The sequence below is a fragment of the Paralichthys olivaceus genome, chromosome 4 (assembly GCF_024713975.1).
Source record: "Paralichthys olivaceus isolate ysfri-2021 chromosome 4, ASM2471397v2, whole genome shotgun sequence".
Taxonomy (NCBI): domain Eukaryota; kingdom Metazoa; phylum Chordata; class Actinopteri; order Pleuronectiformes; family Paralichthyidae; genus Paralichthys; species Paralichthys olivaceus.
In genome coordinates this window covers 14,291,525-14,310,019 of record NC_091096.1, presented here as the reverse complement: position 1 = coordinate 14,310,019, position 18,495 = coordinate 14,291,525, and the positions used below count along the sequence as shown (strand labels likewise).

Sequence of the window (18,495 nt, the reverse complement as noted above, 5' to 3'; positions counted from 1 at the left end):
TGGACTAATGGCATTTGAGAGGATGGAGGGAGCTGGAAAGAGGGAGAGGGAGGAGGAGCAGTTCCTTCCTGTGTGGTGTGTCATTTGTAGATCCTGTTGTTCAGCGGGTGGCCCTGACACTCAGTGGTAACCCCTTCAAACCCCCCCACTGGCCCCACCCAACAGCTCTGTGAAGACAACCAGAGTAAAGATTGCAACTCAAGATGTACATTTTTACTGAGGGCTCTCGCTGCTCTGTCCTTCTGTCACTTCTAATACTCTGTCATTGTTTATATCAAAACGGTCAAACATTCTGTGGTCCAGCTTAGAAATGTAAGGATGTTCTGCTGGTAAACTCTTGGACGGTTGATCAGACAACTCTTGCCAGGGAAATACTGCATGTTCATTGTAACTAAATACAAATAATGTTCTTAGTTTTTTGGTTTGCAATGGAGAAAAAAGGTGTTTGATGCACATTATGATAATATTTGTGGGGTAAATTCATTGTTACCTCCACCACAGAGGTCATGTTATCACCCCTGTCCGCTGGTTTGTTTGTGGATTGGTTTGTTTGCGAGCAGGATTACGCAACAAATTATTGAGCAGACTATCTAATTTAAGTATTGTTAGATTTGTGATTTGACAATGCCACGATTATTCCACATTTGACGTATTGTTGCACAAGCTGGGCACAGGCTAACAAATCTACAATGAAGCCACTTGAAACTTTATATGAACGCACTCTTAAGGTTTTAGATCAGAAACCCACAGGCGGCTGTCAAATTTTAAAAACACAGACTTTTAAGTTGGTAAATGCTTTGTTTAGTTAATAAGATATTACACCACACTGCTCAGCCTTCACTGAAGACATCTGTAAAGAGCAGTCACTCAACAGTAGGTAAGAGGGGACTGTATCATTCCCACTTGAAGAAATGCTTTGAGTCACCTTTTCTGTCACAGCATCTAAAGAACAAGAAGTAAATACTTATCGTCAGCTGAAGAAATGCCTTATTGATAATCAGATATGTGCACATTAGACTCCTGACCTTTGCTGCCTGTTTGTCTTTGTTGGTTTTTACCTGCTGTGCCTCATATGTTGTGTTGTTACTTATTGTTGTGAATTGTACCTTTCTGAATTGTTGTCTATTTATATTGCTTGAATGTGTTGACTACAACAAGTCATTGTATTTAATTTTAGGTTTCCATTTTAAAAACTGACCTGGGACAACAGATGAAAATTAGCCTTTTGAGCTAACTCTGGCTCATTTACAGTCATTTATCTGTTGAATAATGAGCATTGTCCCTGTCAAATGAACAAATGAATGTAATGAAATGGATGCGGACAAAGGAGCATAAATCAGGCCTATCTACAGGACTGATATCTATGATATCTGAAATTCAGTTTGATTGAGGTAAAGGAGACTGTTGGGCCTTACCAGAGGTTTACGCTCTACTGAGTGGCACTCAGTTTGTTGTTTTTTTCATGTTGACAGTAAGAAAAAATATAGAATATTGCATCGCTATCCTTTGAGAGAGAGACAGAGTTGATTTTTGTAAGAAGCAACAGAGAGAGCGAGAGAGATAAACAGACAGTGAGAGAGGGAGGAGATGGACACAGACAGCCTTTTGAGATTCCACGCACGCATCTCTGAGGGTCTCTCAGTCTCTGAAGTATTGAATGAAAATGGCTCCCCGCCTTCACACACACACAGACACACACACACACACACACACACACACGATGTACGTATGCATGCATTATGCACACACATTAGCGAGGAACACAATCAGTAAACATATAGGGATAAAAGAGTTTGTGAGTTATCTCATTAAGTATTACTGAGCCCTTTAGTCTGATGGGATTAGTGTAGTGTGAATGCAGTATGCTCAAAGTCTGATTAGGTTGCAAAGTAGTGAAATTGCAATACATTTAAATGTCTATGGCTCCTTCAGCTCTTTTCGTGTTTTCTCCAGGAGCGCACAGCATGTTTTTATTACTTTACATAAAATGTGTTCTTCGCAATTTTCTTCTCGTTGTTAATGAGTCGACTCTCTTTTCAGCACTGGCTCCACAGTCATGTAAAGCTGAGGATGCTGGGTAAGACAAAGCAGCGCTGTTGTATATCAGTCAAGTGTGTCATGTCTGGAGCACGTTGATGACAGAAGTTTGGTTGAGGTTTTCTTACTTTCTTACCTCACACATCGAAACCTGCACTCAGTCAACTTCACCTCAAACTCACATGAGGTCAAATTGATGGTGTCACACAGTTTGATTGATTTACTGACACAGTTTGACCAATTCTCTTATTATCTCCAACAAAGAGCTCATGTTTTCGCCCCTGTGTGGTTTGTTCGATGGTTTGTTTGTGAGCAAGATGACACAAAAACAAATGCGATGTGGGTCAGGGAAGAATTTAGTATTTAAATCCTGTTGTGGATCTGAAACAAAGAGGGGAACCAAGACTTTTTTTCCACAATCTTTAACATTGCAAGGTTATTCAAAGTTTTCCTTGGTTTCCTTTAGACTAATTCATGGGTCTTGATTAAAAAGATTTTAAAAGACATGTTTAGTGTGTACAATTTGGTAAAAATCTAAATAAAAACCTAGATCAAGTGAATTCAAATATAGTTTTATATGGGGACTGTTTGAGTAAAATGCTGAAAAAAGACTATCATTACAAATATGACTGTAGTCAATATGGGACAAGACACTCTTTTGTCTATATTAGTCTTTAAAACCTGGAAATCAGGATCTACTTTTCTTTTCTACCTCCTTTTACCCCTTCATTCTGTCTTCATTAAGTGGAAGACAGAATGTACTGTAAGTCTCAATGTGTAAGTCTCGATGTAGCGTTCTCCTGTTGGTTTGAATAATTCATGCAGAACAATGAGTTTGCCAGGAGATGCAAGTGTTCATCTTGAGGACAAGCTGCGGCTGTTCCACTGTCTCAGGTTTCATCACAAACACCTCATGGTCACAACACCAGTGACTGTGACTAAAGGGATCTCAGTTCACATCGAGCCACGAAGAGCAAAATGTTCAACAGGTCAATGACTCGTAGACAGACAGATTGATCGTCTGTTTTCAAAATCTTACAAGTCTTTCTGGCGTCTCTGTGAAGACGACAACAACGGAGAAGAACACAGCAAATCAAGGGGGAGGGAGCAAAACTCTGAAACAGACAATAAGAGACGAACGTTGAGCTTAAAGAAGAGGTCAGACAGTTTGGATGGCATTCAGAGGAGTGCTTTTATTTCCTGACCTGCTCTAACTTAACTTGTGTACTTATTATTACATTTTCTATTGTACTTATTTTTTTCACAAAAAAAAGGTCAAGTGCAGTATTAAATAAGAAACTTTATTTATATGGCTGTTTTCAAAGTGCTTTACAATAAGGAAGACAAAATAAAAATTAAAAGGTCAGATAAAAAAAGGCCGGTAAAATGTTTCTGTAAAATAATGTTAATCATCATCATTAAAGTAAACAAACAACAGGAGAGCAGAGTGTGTTTTAAGAAGGGACTTAAAAGATGGGACTGACTCTGCCAACATAATTTCCTCCTATGAATATTAGCAGCGGTACTTACTTGTGTTTAAACTAATGTGCCAAGACTCATTGAGCAGTCAGTGTTGACAGTTACATTCTCACCATAACGTACAGTACACTACGATACTGTGAGTTAATCTGTAAATCCACCAGATCAGCATCCCATTGCTCCTTTACTCTCGGCTTTGTCAGGAAAGTGTAAACACTGGTGTGTGAGAAGTGTAAATGATAGACTCCTCATTAACTGTGTGTGTGTGTGTGTGTGTGTCTTTCATATTTGCAAAGGTTAAGTGCTGGAATATGCTGAGCTCGGCTGTGAATCAGTATCCAAACAGAAGCGGTTGACAGGAACGTACCGAGTCAAATTCAGAGTAACACGCAGTAAACATGAACTTCCTGGTTACCACACTGTTGTGGCTAATATGAGGTAATTGCTTCACATTGATGTGGTCAGATTTCATCAGAGGAAGCTCTGCAGTCTAACTGTTAACACTATTATTAACCGTCAGGATGGACTGTGTAGTTTGGTACAGTAAAGGTCTCCGTATGTCAGCCTGTTTAATTTAACGGCCATCTACATTTATGCAAATAAGTCGTTACCAATCAAACTAACATTAAATGTCATTTGAATTATTCTTTCACTCACAGACAAAGTGACATGGGTGTAAACAGTGTGGCAGGGCGTCCAACAGCTCACCTGGTTCAGCAGACGCCCCATGTACGCGTTCTCCTTTGACCCGGCTCTCTGCTGTGTCTTCCCAGCCCTCTCTACCCCTTCATGCTTAATTCTATCATATAAAATAATTAATAAATAATTACCTAAAAATGGATTTTGTATTCCAATAGGTTATCCTGCCTTAAGCCACAGAAACAGTCAAAGCTAGTTTTAACGCTTTGTTTTTGCTCATTTTGATTCTTAAGATAGATAGCCCAATATATTTACGCTCTGTGCTTCGATCCCTTAATCCAAAAAACTCCACACACTCCACTCAGAAAAATGAGAGTTTCAGGAAGTGCAGCAGAGGAGGAATCCTTCCAGTAAAGACACACATGAAGTAGATGTTTTAAATCAAATGAGTAACAACTTGTTTTTGTTTCCTTCAAACAGAGCCCATCCATCTGTTTCCTCTTTTCCAGTCTTTGTGCTAAGCTAAGCTAGCCAGCCGCTGGCAGTAAATCATTTGTTGGGAGTATTACTTGGGAGAGTCTCTTCAGATGATTCTCTTCTGGAGCTGATCGGTCAAAGGTCAAGAAGAATATGGCTCCAAAAAGATTTTTAAAAAGGAGCAAATAATAGGGATCGGGAGAAAATCTAAAGCTCATGTTGATCTCAGAATTATTCCCCATCATATGATATCATATGATAAATTACATGAAGAAGTTTTAAAGACGCGAGAAAATGACGATTTGCAGCTTTTAACTTTTGCAGCCATGGAACAGTGGTTGTGTCGCCTCACAGCAAGAAACTTCTGGGTTTGAACCATGCATGTGTTCTCTCTGGGTTCTCCGGCTCCCCCCCAAAGACACGTAGGTTTACTGGAGATGAAATTAAACAGTTGTAAATGTGAGTGTGAATGTTTGTCTTTAAATACAAACGCCATGATTGGGACCTGTCCTGCAGCCTCTCACTCAGGTCAGCTGTGATTGGCTCCTGTTCCCTTATATAGATAATGAGATGACAGAGTAGTTGATTGGTGTATACAGTGCAGCACCCTCAGGGCTTGTATCTCCGCTTCTCCTTTTGATTTTACGTCATTTGAGTTTATGTGAGTTATTTTTGTTGCCGGTGATGTTTTTGTTTACTGTGGATGAGCAGCGGTGCTGGTTTTGGGGCAGGGAGATATCCTTGTGCTGCTTATTTATTTATTTCTGTATTTATTTATTTTCTTGTTGCTGTATTTGGAAAATGCTGCTTTGTCAGCAGGTCAGGTAGATTTTTTTTCTCCCCCCAATTCTCATTTTTCTCCCACACAAACAAACATTAAGAGCACTCACACACTCACTGACACATGCACACCCACAATCACACATGCACACACACATGCACACTCATAATCTCTGCTTTGTCCTCTTTTCTCTTCTTTCCCTCCTTCTCTCTCTCTCTCCCTCTCTCCCTCTGTGGGCATGAAGGCAAACTCAGCAGACCTCCAGGCTGCTGTGGAGTGAAAGCATTCTGGGTAATCCAGGTTGCGAGACGGAAGAGGGAAAGAAAGGGAAAAAACTCACAAAACACACTTGATGCTGTGCACAATGTTGTACACCACAAACACACACGCCAAATCCTGTCTCACACCACTGAACCATGGAGATACAATATCCATCTGTGTCCATCTGCACGTTCATCTGCCGAGACAAATACAGACTGTTTTCACTGCAGAATGTGGAGTCAAAAATCTGCAAAGCATCCAGTTCCTCTTTGTGCCAAACGTTAACGATTGAGAGATATGAAGGAGAACGAGGGAGGATGAGGGAATGGTGGTGGTGGAGCAGCGGAGGATGCAGGAGCGTCGTCAGTCCGCTTTTATCTCGGCTCTGATTAAACCTTGTTCCTGTCTGACCTAAAAAGTCAGCTGGCGGAAACTTCAGAGACTGTGGGTGAATTTCGCTTGAGTCTTCACACCCAGCCCGATGCCATCAGAGAAGTAGAACAGAGAGTGGGCAGATGTGGAATAAAATACTCACACACCCAGACAGCAAGCTGGCTTTATGTGCTCGCGTTCGTACATCATCATATATATGGATACACACTCTCCCACACCGCATGTCACTAGCTGCTCTTTATTCCTGATGAGGAAGAGGCCGACTCTGGGTGGAAGCTCTGGGTTAGTCAGGAGCACAATGCCACAGGAAGCAGACGGAGGCAGTGCTGAAATGTGCCAGTGCCGCCCGTCTGGGACAAACACAACAAAAAACATAAGGTACAAAAATAAACCTGGGCCGCAGCGTGGCAGGGCATCTACAGTAACAGGAAACATCCCGCTGAGGGGGGAGACAGAAAGAGACAGAGAGAGAGACAGGGAAAGAACTTTGGATTGCTTTTTTTGTTTGTTTGCTCTTGTGTTGTTTCATGGCGGCAACCTCATTAGAGGTTTTGTATCATATAAGTTAAAGCAGATGGGGAAGTGAACAGATCTTTTTTTTTTATTGCCATAATGCAGTGTAAAAATACTAATTTGCAAATAAAGTCCTTATGTGACAATGTCACTTAAGTAAAATCACATAACATAATTAGAAACTTTAGTTTAAGTATAACAGGTAAAATTAGGCTACTCAAAATACAGAAAATGTCCACAATGGAATACTAAATGATATTAGTGGATTATGATTACTGTATTCATGTATGTGTAAGTAACATTTTACTGTCGGTTGCTTTTAATATTCTGTTGGGTGGTTTAATCCTCAACTGTGCATCATGACGTAAGTGGCATCAAATGAAAATACTCAATTACCTAAATGCAGAGTGGCCCATTTGAATTATGATGGTAAATGTCACGTATGTGTGTGTCTGCTGCCTTCAGAGCGCTGCAGCAGCTCCCAGCCCAGTCCTCGGAAACCTTCCCCCAGGAGAAGGCATGCCGGTGGGACCAGTCCCTCCAGGATTCTTCCAGGTATACGGTGCACACACACACACACACACACACACACACACACACACACACACACACATTCTTGTAGTTATGTATCCCAGTGAGAATGCTAATTGGCCATCACGCCTAAATGCCTAACCCCTATACCCTTATTCTAACTCTAACCCAAACCTATTTCTAATCCTAACCCTAAAAACCAAGCCTCAACCCTCAAATTGCCCGATGACAAAGTGAGGAGCGACTGAAATGTCCCCAATGTCCCAAAATGTGCTCACTCCATAAGTTTAATGCTCAAAAGGGTTCTCAAAAGATAAGTAAGTAAACACACACACAGAGATCATTGGTGGGGTCTTTAGGCCACTTTTACACACAAGTAAATGATAAAAGGGCCACTTGGTAAACTATGGCCCATAACTTATTCAGGGTATCTGTCTTAATATGAACAAATGTTTCTTATTCCTTTTTTTCCTCAGATGTGAGTATTTCACTTTTGGGACTCTTCCTCAAAAAACTCCCTCACATCTCACAGACAAAAATATCCACCTGTGTCTTCGTCTCAGATCATGTCTGTTCTCCGTCAGAAAGACTCTGCCAGTTGCACATTGATCGACCGTCATCTGTGAAAGTCAGACGCTCACGTCTGACATGCAGATCAATTCTTCATGCACATTTCTCAGCCCCGCTTTCAAAAAATTCAAAGAACTGCGTCTGAACGGTGTTTTCCATTTCTGTCTGTACATCAATTGAAAAACAACATCCCGTCAAAACCAATCAGTTCAACAAATGCAACAGTTTCTTCATCCAGGTTCCAGGAAATTCTTTCATTATAGCTGAAGTTTGTGATTAACCGGAGAGAGATGTCTTATGGATTCTCCATACATCCATCCCTGCATCCTCCGTCCATCCCTGCATCCTCCGTCCATCCAACCATCCCTGCATCCTCCCCTACATTAGCTATACTCTCTAGCCTATCGTTTTGAGGGTCACGGGGGGGGGGCTGCAGCCAATCCCAGCTGACAGTGGGCGAGAGGAGGAGGGGGTTGTTAACACTGGACATGTCATTATAGTAATATAACAGTAAATCGTCCTGTGCCTGTAAATATGCTGTATATACACAGGTCTTTACACATATAGCTTCAAACATGTTTCATATTAATTGAGTCAGTTTATGAATTTACTCATTCACTGATTAAATACAACCACTGACTCATTCATGTTCAGTGGTTTATTTTTTATTTATTTATTCATCCAAAAACAATGTTTTTCATGTATTTAAATTTACATATAACTGATATAGTATAGTTGAATACTTCTTTTCATATCTGTTTTCATTTTAATGGATCTTCAGCACAGCGGGGGAATAAGAAGCTGGTTTATTAAAGAAACTACCCGATCAAAACAAGTGGACTATTGCTCTCTAGTGGCCAGCTGCAGTAGTGCCTCTCCAACACTGAAGACTAACTCCTCTCACCACAGTGGCATCAGACAGCAGACATAGCAAGAGCATTGCTACCGTCTGTGGCGAGAACAATTGAAAACACTCACAGCTGCAAAAGAGCTTCTTACACATGCTGCCAGATTACACACACACACACACACACACACACACACACACACACACACACACTGGCATCACGATTAACAAACCTCATCCCTAGTCCCTCGCTCTTTTTCCACACATAGTAAATGCTATCCAATGAAAACGCGGCCGCCGTCCCCACTCTCCTGTCATGGGATTGTTGTTAAAGGAAAATGAGCCTGAAACTCAACAGGAACATGTAGTTCTGGTTGGTTTCCTGTTTTCAGAGAGTGAGAAAAATCTCCCTGTTGTGCTCAGTTTGTAGACTTCTGTGAACCAAAGGTTTATAATAGAGGTTTATGTGGCTTGGCAACACAGGATTGCTTGCTCAGTTTAGTACAATTTTGACATGTCTATACTCTAGGTTGTTGTTATAGTCTTAACATGGGCATGACTCCCTTCATTGCACCCTTGTGATGCCTCAACCCAAGTGAATGTCCTGCACATGATGTGTTTATAACTCCTGCATTTCTGCTGTTTGTTTCTAGCCATTTATGTCACCTCGGTACCCCGGAGGACCCAGACCACCCCTCAGATTACCCAATCAGGTAAGAGCCACACTGACACCTGGTGGCAGAAAGACCTGCAGACTGGAGAAAGTGTTACTATGTGTGACAGTGATGACAAAGCTGATGAAGGACCCTCTTTCCTCTGTAGGGACTTGGAGGAGTCCCAGGTAGTCAGCCGATGTTGCCCAGTGGAATGGACCCCTCAAGACAGCAAGGTATGCATATAGTCCTGAACCCTGGACTAAACTTACAGCTGATTGTGTTTGCTGCTGACTGTTGATGTTCTGCATTTCAGGACATCCAAATATGGGAGGACCCATGCAGCGGATGACTCCACCCAGAGGCATGGTACCGCTGGGGCCCCAGGTACGGAGCCAGATGATTTTCAGGAATATTTTGAAAAATAGTTTGTGATAATCAGTCCAGATCATAAACTGTATATAAAGATGGATGACATGATGGCTCCCAAAAGTGAAGCCAAAGCAACTTGATTGCCCCCTGGTGGCTGGCTGCAGTATAGTTTATAAACCCTGCCTCCTCCGTGTTAGTGAACAATCACCAATATTTTACATGTCAAATACTTTCTTCCTCAAACATGAGTCCCGTCATTTACGATGGTTCTTATCACACTAATGTAAGTTCAAGTGCTCATTTCTCCAGTAAGTTTGATTTAAATCAATTATTTGAGGCAATAAAAATGGGGTGAAACATCATGATTGACAGCTGAGACTAGTTCGTGATCGATACAGCACAGATTCTGGCTCCCAATCACATCAAGGGCAAAAGATGGCCGCATTTGTATTCCAGATATTATGGCTTAATATCTGGATCCTGGGAGGAAGTAGTGACATGTCGTCCATCTCTATTTACAACCCATGGTTCAGACATAACTACAGACTTTTATTTGCTTGTGTTGTTTTAGAGTTATGGAAGTGGGATGAGACCACCACTGAACGCCCTGGTTGGTCCTGGGATGCCTGGCATGAACATGTGAGTGTTATCCACACGATGTCATCTGCATAGAAAGAGAGAGGGCAGAGCATACAGAGCAACTTTAGCTCTAGGCTTCATCAAATTCCCTTTTTCTCCTCCATTTATCTCTTAAAATGTAAATGATCCAACCCCCAATTTCTACTTTTGTAGAAAGTATCTCATTGAGATGCAAGACTATAAAACACATTTCATATACGGTGGTAGATTCAAGGTGCTGTTCAGAAACATTAAAAACAACACAGAGACAAAATTAAGTCAAAAATATGTCAGTTAAAAAGAGCCAAATAAACGGGGTTAAAAAGAGCAGAGGAAGAGAGGTAAAGATATTACAAGTAAACAAAATAAGAAGGATAAATCTGTATAATAGTTTAAAAATAAGTTAAAGGATCAAAATAGTACAAATAAAAATGATTTAAATAAAAACATTTAATGAAATAAAATGTAATAAATGGTGAAATGGCTTTAGATTTTCTTAGATAGTATAAAGGCACTTGAAGAAAAAGGCTTTCAGTGAGGATTTAAAAGCTGCAGTAGATGAGGAACTCCGAGGAACAATGAACATACTTAATCGTCTTTACTGTATGTTCTTGGTTGTTGGAGGTCGAGAGCTGAGAGGCCATTATCCTCCATTTTGTCTTTTTTTTATGTGTGTGTCTGTTTTCTTGTTGTTGTTGTTGTTGTTCCCATCACCTCTCTCTGGCAATGGGAGACTTTGTTGTTGCCAACTCTGCCCAAATGAATTTGAAAGGACGAAGCTTGCCAAAAGCAGAAAAGATAACTGTGTGTGTGTGTGTGTGTGTCTGCGTGTGTGTGTGTGTCTGTGTCTGTTCAGGGGACCTGGTGGGGGTAGACCTTGGCCGAATCCTCCAAACTCCAATTCGGTAAGTGTTCTAACAAAGACACCTAACCTAAGTTATTTCATTTCTTTAATGATTTATCCTTCTGCGTTTTTCTAGACCCCTTACTCTTCTGCATCTCCGGGAAGTTATGTGGTATGTGCTGTGTGTTTGACTTTATTAACTACGTGTCTCTACACGTAAGCTGTTATTCATGAGTTCATGAATGAATCTCATGGAAAACAAAACTGTAATTTCAGGGACCTCCAGGAGGCGGCGGGCCACCCGGGACCCCAATAATGCCAAGTCCAGCAGGTAAGCTCTGTGTATGCATGTGTGCATTACTGTGTATATACAATGTTTTGCTCCTTTATCATCTTATTGTCATTATCATCAATGTCTCTTATGTCAGATTCAACCAACTCCGGCGACAACATGTACACTTTGATAAACACAGTCCCTCCAGGTGGAAACCGACCAAATGTGAGTCATACCCTTTACATATCACTGTGTGTGGGGGGTGGATGAACTGTTTTTACTTTATGTTGTGGTAAAATGTGTTACAGGTATAACACTCCCTCTTATGTTTGTTTGTTTGTCTGTTTCTTCAGTTCCCTATGGGAGCAGGTGGAGATGGTCCATTAGGGGGAATGGCTGGAATGGAGCCTCATCACATGAACGGATCATTAGGTAACAGGAACAAGTTGCTTTTAGGTGCTGCACTGACACCAAATCTCTGCTTTTATTTATTTATTAAGTTATTTCTATTTATTTATTTTGTACAAAAACAACATTCACATGATCATGGCGATCTGTGTTATTAACATACTGATGTTCCCTCTCAGGGTCAGGTGATATGGACAGTCTGCCTAAGGTGAGAATAGCTTCTTACTTACTTACCTCCTTTTTGTAAATTGCACTGTGATTTTTATGATTTTTGAGGCACAGTATTCTCATTAAGTTGTGTTTGAATTACCTTTGTAAAGAACTCGCCTGGTAACCTAAGTATGAGTAACCAGCCGGGGACCCCCAGGGAGGATGGAGAGATGGGAGGAAACTTCCTCAACCCTTTTCAGAATGAAAGTGTAAGTTGGTTGTCGGCTACTGTTTGGAATGATTAGAGGGATGTGATGGGTGGTGCTGCAGAGCACTCATAAAATTTTGCACTGCTTTAAAAGGAGTAGGTGGCATTCTGGGAAATACACAATGAAAAAATCAATGTGTGTAAATCTACATGCTAAATTTGAAGCTATAGTCTGCAGCCAATCAGTTTATCTTAGCATAAAGACTGTTTGTAAAGATGGACGACATGACAGCTCCCCAAAAGTGAAGCCGAAACTTCTCAGTCACCACCTGGTGGCTGGCTGCAGTATAGCTTATAAATCCTGCCTCCTCCATGTTAAATAGAGAACCACGTCAGGAAGGAAGTGACATCTGTGTTTGTGACGTAACAGGATTTTCTATATAGAGGAATTTTGTTGAGAGAAGTTCCCTAAAGCGACATTCCCTCAACATGGAGCAGGAAGTAGAGATCACTGTTTATTTAAACTGTGGAGCGGTTTCCACTACGTGATTACATGTGACGTTATTCCACCAGTCTGCTACCGTGTAGACCATTTTGGGTGTTTTCACGTGTCACCTGTTGATGTGGCAAAATGCTGTGAAAAACTCCAATAGGAAATTATAATGCAATTAATACGTATACATGTCTACATACTGTGGCTAAGGTCGGAATACTCCACATCTCCTAATTTGATTATTGCATATTCCGAGTATGACCTTATTCTGGTTAATACCAGAATGTTGGTATCCTTGTAAATGTAATCACTGTCAAATACAAAACTGTTTTTCTCTCCCCCTCTCACACACACAGTTGTCACACACTTGACTTATGTCTCTGCAGTATTCTCCAAACATGACGATGAGTGTGTGAAGGTTTGGGCGGCGCCTCGATCACTCGCTCAGTGCGCTGGTGCGATGAAAAGCAGAGAGACTGGATGTGACGTCATCTAGGCCAGTGACTCTTCCTCCACCACCACCACTGACCCAGTCAGGACAGTTGCCCCCCGGGCTCCGTCCCTCTCTCCGCCCCCTCAAGCCTACATCTCTTCCCCCATTCCTTCATTGGTTTCTGTTCACCTCTCCTCCTCCCTTGTTTGGTCTCCCCCTGTTGTGGTGACTCTGCTACATTCATCAGTTCCTCCTCTGCAACCATGAGACTGTACAAAGGAACCAACCAGAGGAGAACTCTTTGTATATTTGCAAACGATGTGACTGTGCACACTCACTCCAGTCACAGACAGGTGTCTCTGCCTTTTGCATCACGTCACAGAGTTCATGCTCAAAAACAAACTGGCCAGTATCCTATTTATGCTAAAGTTTAAATATCCAAGGACTTAAAGAGATAAAGACACTTTTTTGATTGACAGTAAAAATGGAATCTAACTGGTTGTCAAATCTTTTGTCTTTACCTGAGAAATCACTTGGTGGAGGAGAATCGAGAGACATCACAATCATATTAACATGGCATTTTAAGTGAGGCAAATATTTGTAAAGTCAAATTTTGTGGCTTTCTAAAATTGTGTTTTATGTTTTATACGATGGCTTTTGTGATTATTTTTTGATTCTTAAAAGTCATCACAAACTCTGTCCTCTGCACAACAAATACTTTTCTGAATTGAATAGTTACAGAGGAAGTTAGTTACAGAGTTTGGTTCAAGGCTTAAAGTGAGAATATGTGACTTTTGAGCTGTAGCCACTGTTGTCACAAGTTGTGGTGGAATGGTAAATTATATTGTGATGATAAAACATAGCAACAGCAGCAAAAGTGGACTAGAGCTGTAAAGTCCATGAAATGGTTTGTAATGTCCATCATAGCATTATAACAATGTCTAGCTACAGTTTGTAACCTTAGCTAACATATAGCAAACCAAAAAGCCATTGGTCAAACCAGAAGCAAATCCCCTGTGGGCTTACGAAGAAGTTACAAAGTACTTTCTGACATTAGTTTCCTCTATTGCTGTTTCCATAACAATGTTTCTTATTTTTCGGGACTGGGTCCTCCAACCTTGACGAGCAGTGGATATCTTTTTTCATCTGACCTCCAAATCTTTAACCTGTACAGCTTGAGAGACCCTGCTGGGGGCCTGTGCGCCTGCTGCTATAGCACGAGAGGGTGTTCAGAAAATATACACACATCCAAACTTGACAAGCACTTGGAGGCAACAGAAGAAATATCCCACAATTTGAAAACCTTCCAGGTAACATTTCAGGATTCTTCAATGCCCAAAACGTTTATAATAATTAAAAAGTGAATGGGAGACTCGACTGGTGTGACTGCTGTGCTCAGGCAGTACATACAATACAAGTTATATAGTCCCCCCCCCTTACAGAATTGGCCCATAAATTGTGAGTTGTTGAAATATTAAAATTAAGTTGCCAGACACTTTGCAAAGACCCAGAATAATAATTTCAGCCTTTCAGTGGTGGCAGAATAGTGCTTTTAGTGGACATTTCGTGGATTGTCGCAATTGCCCCATAAAATTACATAAGAGCCATTGCCGCCATATTGCAGCTGCCCGCAGAATGATCTACTGATTCCAAAAGTTCTGCGGGTACCATTCATCACACTTCAAACCAGATCTTTCCTTATGCAAGGAGCAGCAAAGAGGAGGAATGTTTGAAAAACAGTTTTCTTTCCATGTAACTGATCAGTGAGCAGAAGACCTTTGTTGCAATTCTTTTTCTTATGTAAACAAGTTACGTAAGGTGAACAGATAGAAAACCTTTAGTCAGGCTTGTGTTTGCTGAGGCCTCTCTGACCTCTGGATCCAAATGATTTTTCAATTTATGTCAGTTTACTAGACAGAAATGTTCAAAGAGAAATCAAAGATAACCAGTACAGATGGTAAACGATTAAACACAAGCGTCACTTTGGTCACCCATACTTTAGAGTCATCCGGAATAACTGTGATCTCGGAGTGATATGAGAGGAGGGTTGGTACAGAGCTAAAATAAGCTTGTTTTTAATCAACGTTTTGAACTTTTTTCACTGCCCTGGATTGTATCATGTATAAAAGGTCAATATGCCTGTGAACATTCCCCTCTACCCTCCCCTACTGCAAAGTGTACAGCTCACAAATGTAGCTCCTCTGTCTTGTATGTGTATTTGATATTATTGTTATTATTTAAAGAAGAATCCGGAGAGTTATGAGGCGATGGACTGATGATGGACCATCACAACAAACCTGCAACTTTTTTAAAGGAATATTATGTTGTTTTTTTTGTTGTTGTTGTTAGATTGAAGCCATAAGTGGGAGTACAAGAAGTTGCATTTGTAAATGGGATCATGTTTTCTGTTTTGTGGCAACACGTGGGACTCCATTTGTGATGTGTTCATTTTCTCTTTTTTATTCTTTATTATTGTGTTTTTGTAAATACAGAGAAGTATTTCATGGGTTTTGGATATGCTGGTATAAAGCTTCTCTTCCCTTAAGTCAAAGTGTCAGCTTTTCATTTGCGAGGACTGTGTGTGTGTGTGTGTGTGTGTGTGTGTGTGTGTGTGTGTGTGTGTGTGTGTGTGTGTGTGTGTGTGTCTCAACGTGAACACAACTGAATGAGTGTGTTTGTAGATTAAGATCTGTTGCTTAGAGTTACTATGTCTCCAGTTCCTTCTGTCTTTGTAGAGTCGTAGATTGTAAATAAAGATGGACGACGCATCTTCACAGCCTCCCACTGAAGAAAATGAAAATATTACGAAACTATACTATAAATAGAGGGAGTTTAGTGTTTGCTCATTGTGGGAACTGTTAGGTTTCTCTATTATTAAGGTCTTGGCGTTAATATGTGAGGTGCCATAGATACTGTATGTTGCACTTTGGTGCTTTACAAGTAAAATAGAAGTAAAAAACAATGAGACTTTTCAAAATAAAACATAAAATGAGCCAAAAAACACAAGGCATGGCAAATGGTGACTTAACTGAAGCTAAAAATAGAAACAAATCCCGAAAAAACAAAAACACAAGAAAAACATAAACAAGTCCATTTTCAAAAGATCCAAGCAGAGAAATTGAAATATTTAACTTAAGCAGAATCAAGACATAAATATTCAACAACCCCACAATAAAGAAGCCTTATCACAGTGAGTCCAATGACGCTGCAGTGTACACACATAACCCTAAACACCCTCTCTCCCTCTCCCCTTTCTCCCTATTCCCCTCTCTCCTCCCCCTCTCTCCTCCCCCTCTCTCCATCTCTTCCCTATTTGTAGCTTTCTCTCTTCTGCCCGTCCGGTCTCTCCTGCAGGAGTCCAGCTGTCCTCAACTCGCTGCTGTGTCCAGTTGCCTGATCATGTCTGCTCACTTCTGTTTAGCTCTGCTGGCTCTCTGCTCTCTGACCGCTGCGTCTGACCCAGATTGTGCAGAGCTGCTCAAACCTCTGGAGGAGCAAAGCCAGGTGCGTCCGTTGTCCTCAGGAGGTCTTTGGTGTGTGTGTGTGTGTTATACAGGACTACAACTATATATTTTACTGAGGTGTGTTCATTCTATGGAGTGTTCTTTAAATTCCAACATCTGGGGTTTGAGAGCCATAAACATCTGGAAGGTGGATGGAAGAAACTATTAAAAAGAGATTTATTACACCAATCTACAGCCACCAGTAATGTCTTAATAAAGTTTAAGGTCAAGCCACTGTTTAAAGTGTTTTATATCCATCAAAGTTAGATGGTTAGATAATATTATGGTTTTTAATTTTGCACATCTTTGTCCTGCAGGTTTTTGGAAAATGGATTTTCCACGTTGGAACATCAGACAATGAAGAGTTTCTGAAGAAACTTAAATTTGTCAAAAGCTCCTGGATGGAACTCTCACCCATAGCTGATAGTGACAATATGACCATGCGCTATGGAGACAAGGCGTAAATGTTCAACTTTGTGAAAATTCATTTTTTATACCTTTTAATGCAAGTGTCCAATGAATAAGGGGATAATTCATCTCCAACAGGTATGAGAAATGTATTTCCGGAGAAGTTAATACCACCTTCTCAGGAAACAGCTCCAAAGTGACATGTGAGTATGTTTTTATCAGGGACATATTACACGTGCTGTAACAGTTACTTATATTCTGTGTGAATGTATTAGTTAATTTCAACTCCACCACTCACGAGCATGTTGGGAAAAACCTGAAGACCTGCACTGGGTGCGTCCTGTGGATCGACAAAAGAGTGAGCACAGAGAAGGGGGAAACCAAACATGGCCGAAACCTCTTCCTCTTCAGTGAGTTCACTGATCTCTGTACCTGCTCAACTGTCCAATCAACCAACTTTATTTTCATTGCTGATCTGAGATAACATTATAACTTTCCCCCCCGTCACGCCTGCCCTGCAGCAAAGTCTGGGAAGTTGGACGACGCTGATCTGGATGTTTTCAAGAAACAAGCTGCATGCCTCAACTTCCCAGCTGAATTCCACTTTGGAGAGGCCACAGGTGAGATGCTGCAGTTTCTCTGTTGGATCGCCAGAAGTCACCAGTCTGAGAAACATACTGAGACACTTGTTCACTTCACCTCCCAACTCTGTTTTAGACCTGTGTCCTGACGAGAAGGAGGCCGCCACAGACGCAAAGGAGGAAGAACACTAGAGAAAACGGATGTTGATGTGCGGGTCGTCACCTGCTGTGAACCTCAAATCCATCCTGAACATCTGTTTGATGAATCCGTACCACTCACGAGTATTTATGACTGTGGCGAGACTAATTACAGTGTCTAGAAACCTTTTCTGTATTAAAGAATGAATAGACTGATTCGACATTTACCGTCCAGTTCATGAATCATGATGGAAAAGGTTTTTTTTCTTCTGTGCATATAAAGTTTGACAAAAAGAACTGACTGTGTGTTTGGATGCTTCCATTTTGCATTGAACACAATCTGTGTGTGCTTTCTGACACCACTCGGTAATCTGCAGTGATTTCTGCAAAAGAGTTTGTCTGACCGAGCAAATCTAAAATGTCAGGGGAGTCAGAGTCAACATGAGTCTTTTCATGGCGTCTACGAGTCGGGGTTCCCCTTGAATGATGGGGAGCATGTGGCAGTTTAACACGGCAGTGAGAAAAGGTTTGTTTGAACGCAACCCTTTTTCAAATTGCTTCGCACCATGTCGAGCGTTTTCCTAGAAGAAGAAAAACACGTTGATGTTCTCAGAGAGTTGCGCCACCTCGTCTTGTGTAAGTTCCACATTCTCTCTCACTCTCTAAGGGGCCCATTTAATTATTCATCCCTAAACATTTGCTGCCAAATTGAACAATACTTTCATTATTTCTCACCCTGGATCCGTGTGGTTCACAGATCTCCTTGGAAAGAAAGACAAGGCAACTGAATGAGGTTTTTGTTTGTTTCATAACACGTCACTCGTCACTGACACTCGTGTCAGTGCACATCTATAAAGGGTCAACACCACTGATACATCATTTAC

General features: G+C 41.0%; 2 protein-coding genes across 5 annotated transcripts in view; both read left to right on the top strand.

Annotated features, from left to right (window-relative positions):
* Positions 1-15,526, top strand: part of ssbp2a (single stranded DNA binding protein 2a) — a 72,588-nt gene extending 57,062 nt beyond the window's left edge. For all 4 annotated transcript variants that reach the window (XM_069523872.1, XM_069523871.1, XM_020101060.2 and 1 more), the window contains 13 exons: positions 7,046-7,135; positions 9,182-9,241; positions 9,351-9,417; positions 9,498-9,568; positions 10,125-10,192; positions 11,028-11,076; positions 11,152-11,187; positions 11,292-11,346; positions 11,444-11,514; positions 11,643-11,721; positions 11,877-11,905; positions 12,018-12,116; positions 12,935-15,526. In XM_069523872.1, coding sequence (XP_069379973.1) covers positions 7,100-7,135; positions 9,182-9,241; positions 9,351-9,417; positions 9,498-9,568; positions 10,125-10,192; positions 11,028-11,076; positions 11,152-11,187; positions 11,292-11,346; positions 11,444-11,514; positions 11,643-11,721; positions 11,877-11,905; positions 12,018-12,116; positions 12,935-12,964 — 750 coding nt within the window. In that variant the 5' untranslated portion in view covers positions 7,046-7,099 and the 3' untranslated portion in view covers positions 12,965-15,526. The remainder of the gene's footprint in view (positions 1-7,045; positions 7,136-9,181; positions 9,242-9,350; positions 9,418-9,497; positions 9,569-10,124; positions 10,193-11,027; positions 11,077-11,151; positions 11,188-11,291; positions 11,347-11,443; positions 11,515-11,642; positions 11,722-11,876; positions 11,906-12,017; positions 12,117-12,934) is intronic.
* A 706-nt stretch (positions 15,527-16,232) lies between these two features.
* Positions 16,233-17,908, top strand: LOC109638090 (uncharacterized). Its single transcript, XM_020100880.2, has 6 exons — positions 16,233-16,485; positions 16,802-16,944; positions 17,031-17,095; positions 17,168-17,302; positions 17,414-17,512; positions 17,610-17,908. The coding sequence occupies exons 1-6, from the start codon at positions 16,381-16,383 to the stop codon at positions 17,663-17,665; spliced, it is 603 nt and encodes a 200-aa protein (XP_019956439.2). The 5' UTR covers positions 16,233-16,380; the 3' UTR covers positions 17,666-17,908.
* The last annotated feature ends 587 nt before the right edge of the window (positions 17,909-18,495 follow it).

Coding starts and splice junctions, on each gene's coding strand:
- LOC109638090 (XM_020100880.2), top strand. CDS start 16,381: ATGTCTGCTCACTTCTGTTTAGCTCTGCTGGCTCTCTGCTCTCTGACC. Junction 16,486..16,801: donor CTCTGGAGGAGCAAAGCCAG/GTGCGTCCGTTG, acceptor TTTGTCCTGCAG/GTTTTTGGAAAATGGATTTT. Junction 17,096..17,167: donor AAACAGCTCCAAAGTGACAT/GTGAGTATGTTT, acceptor TGAATGTATTAG/TTAATTTCAACTCCACCACT.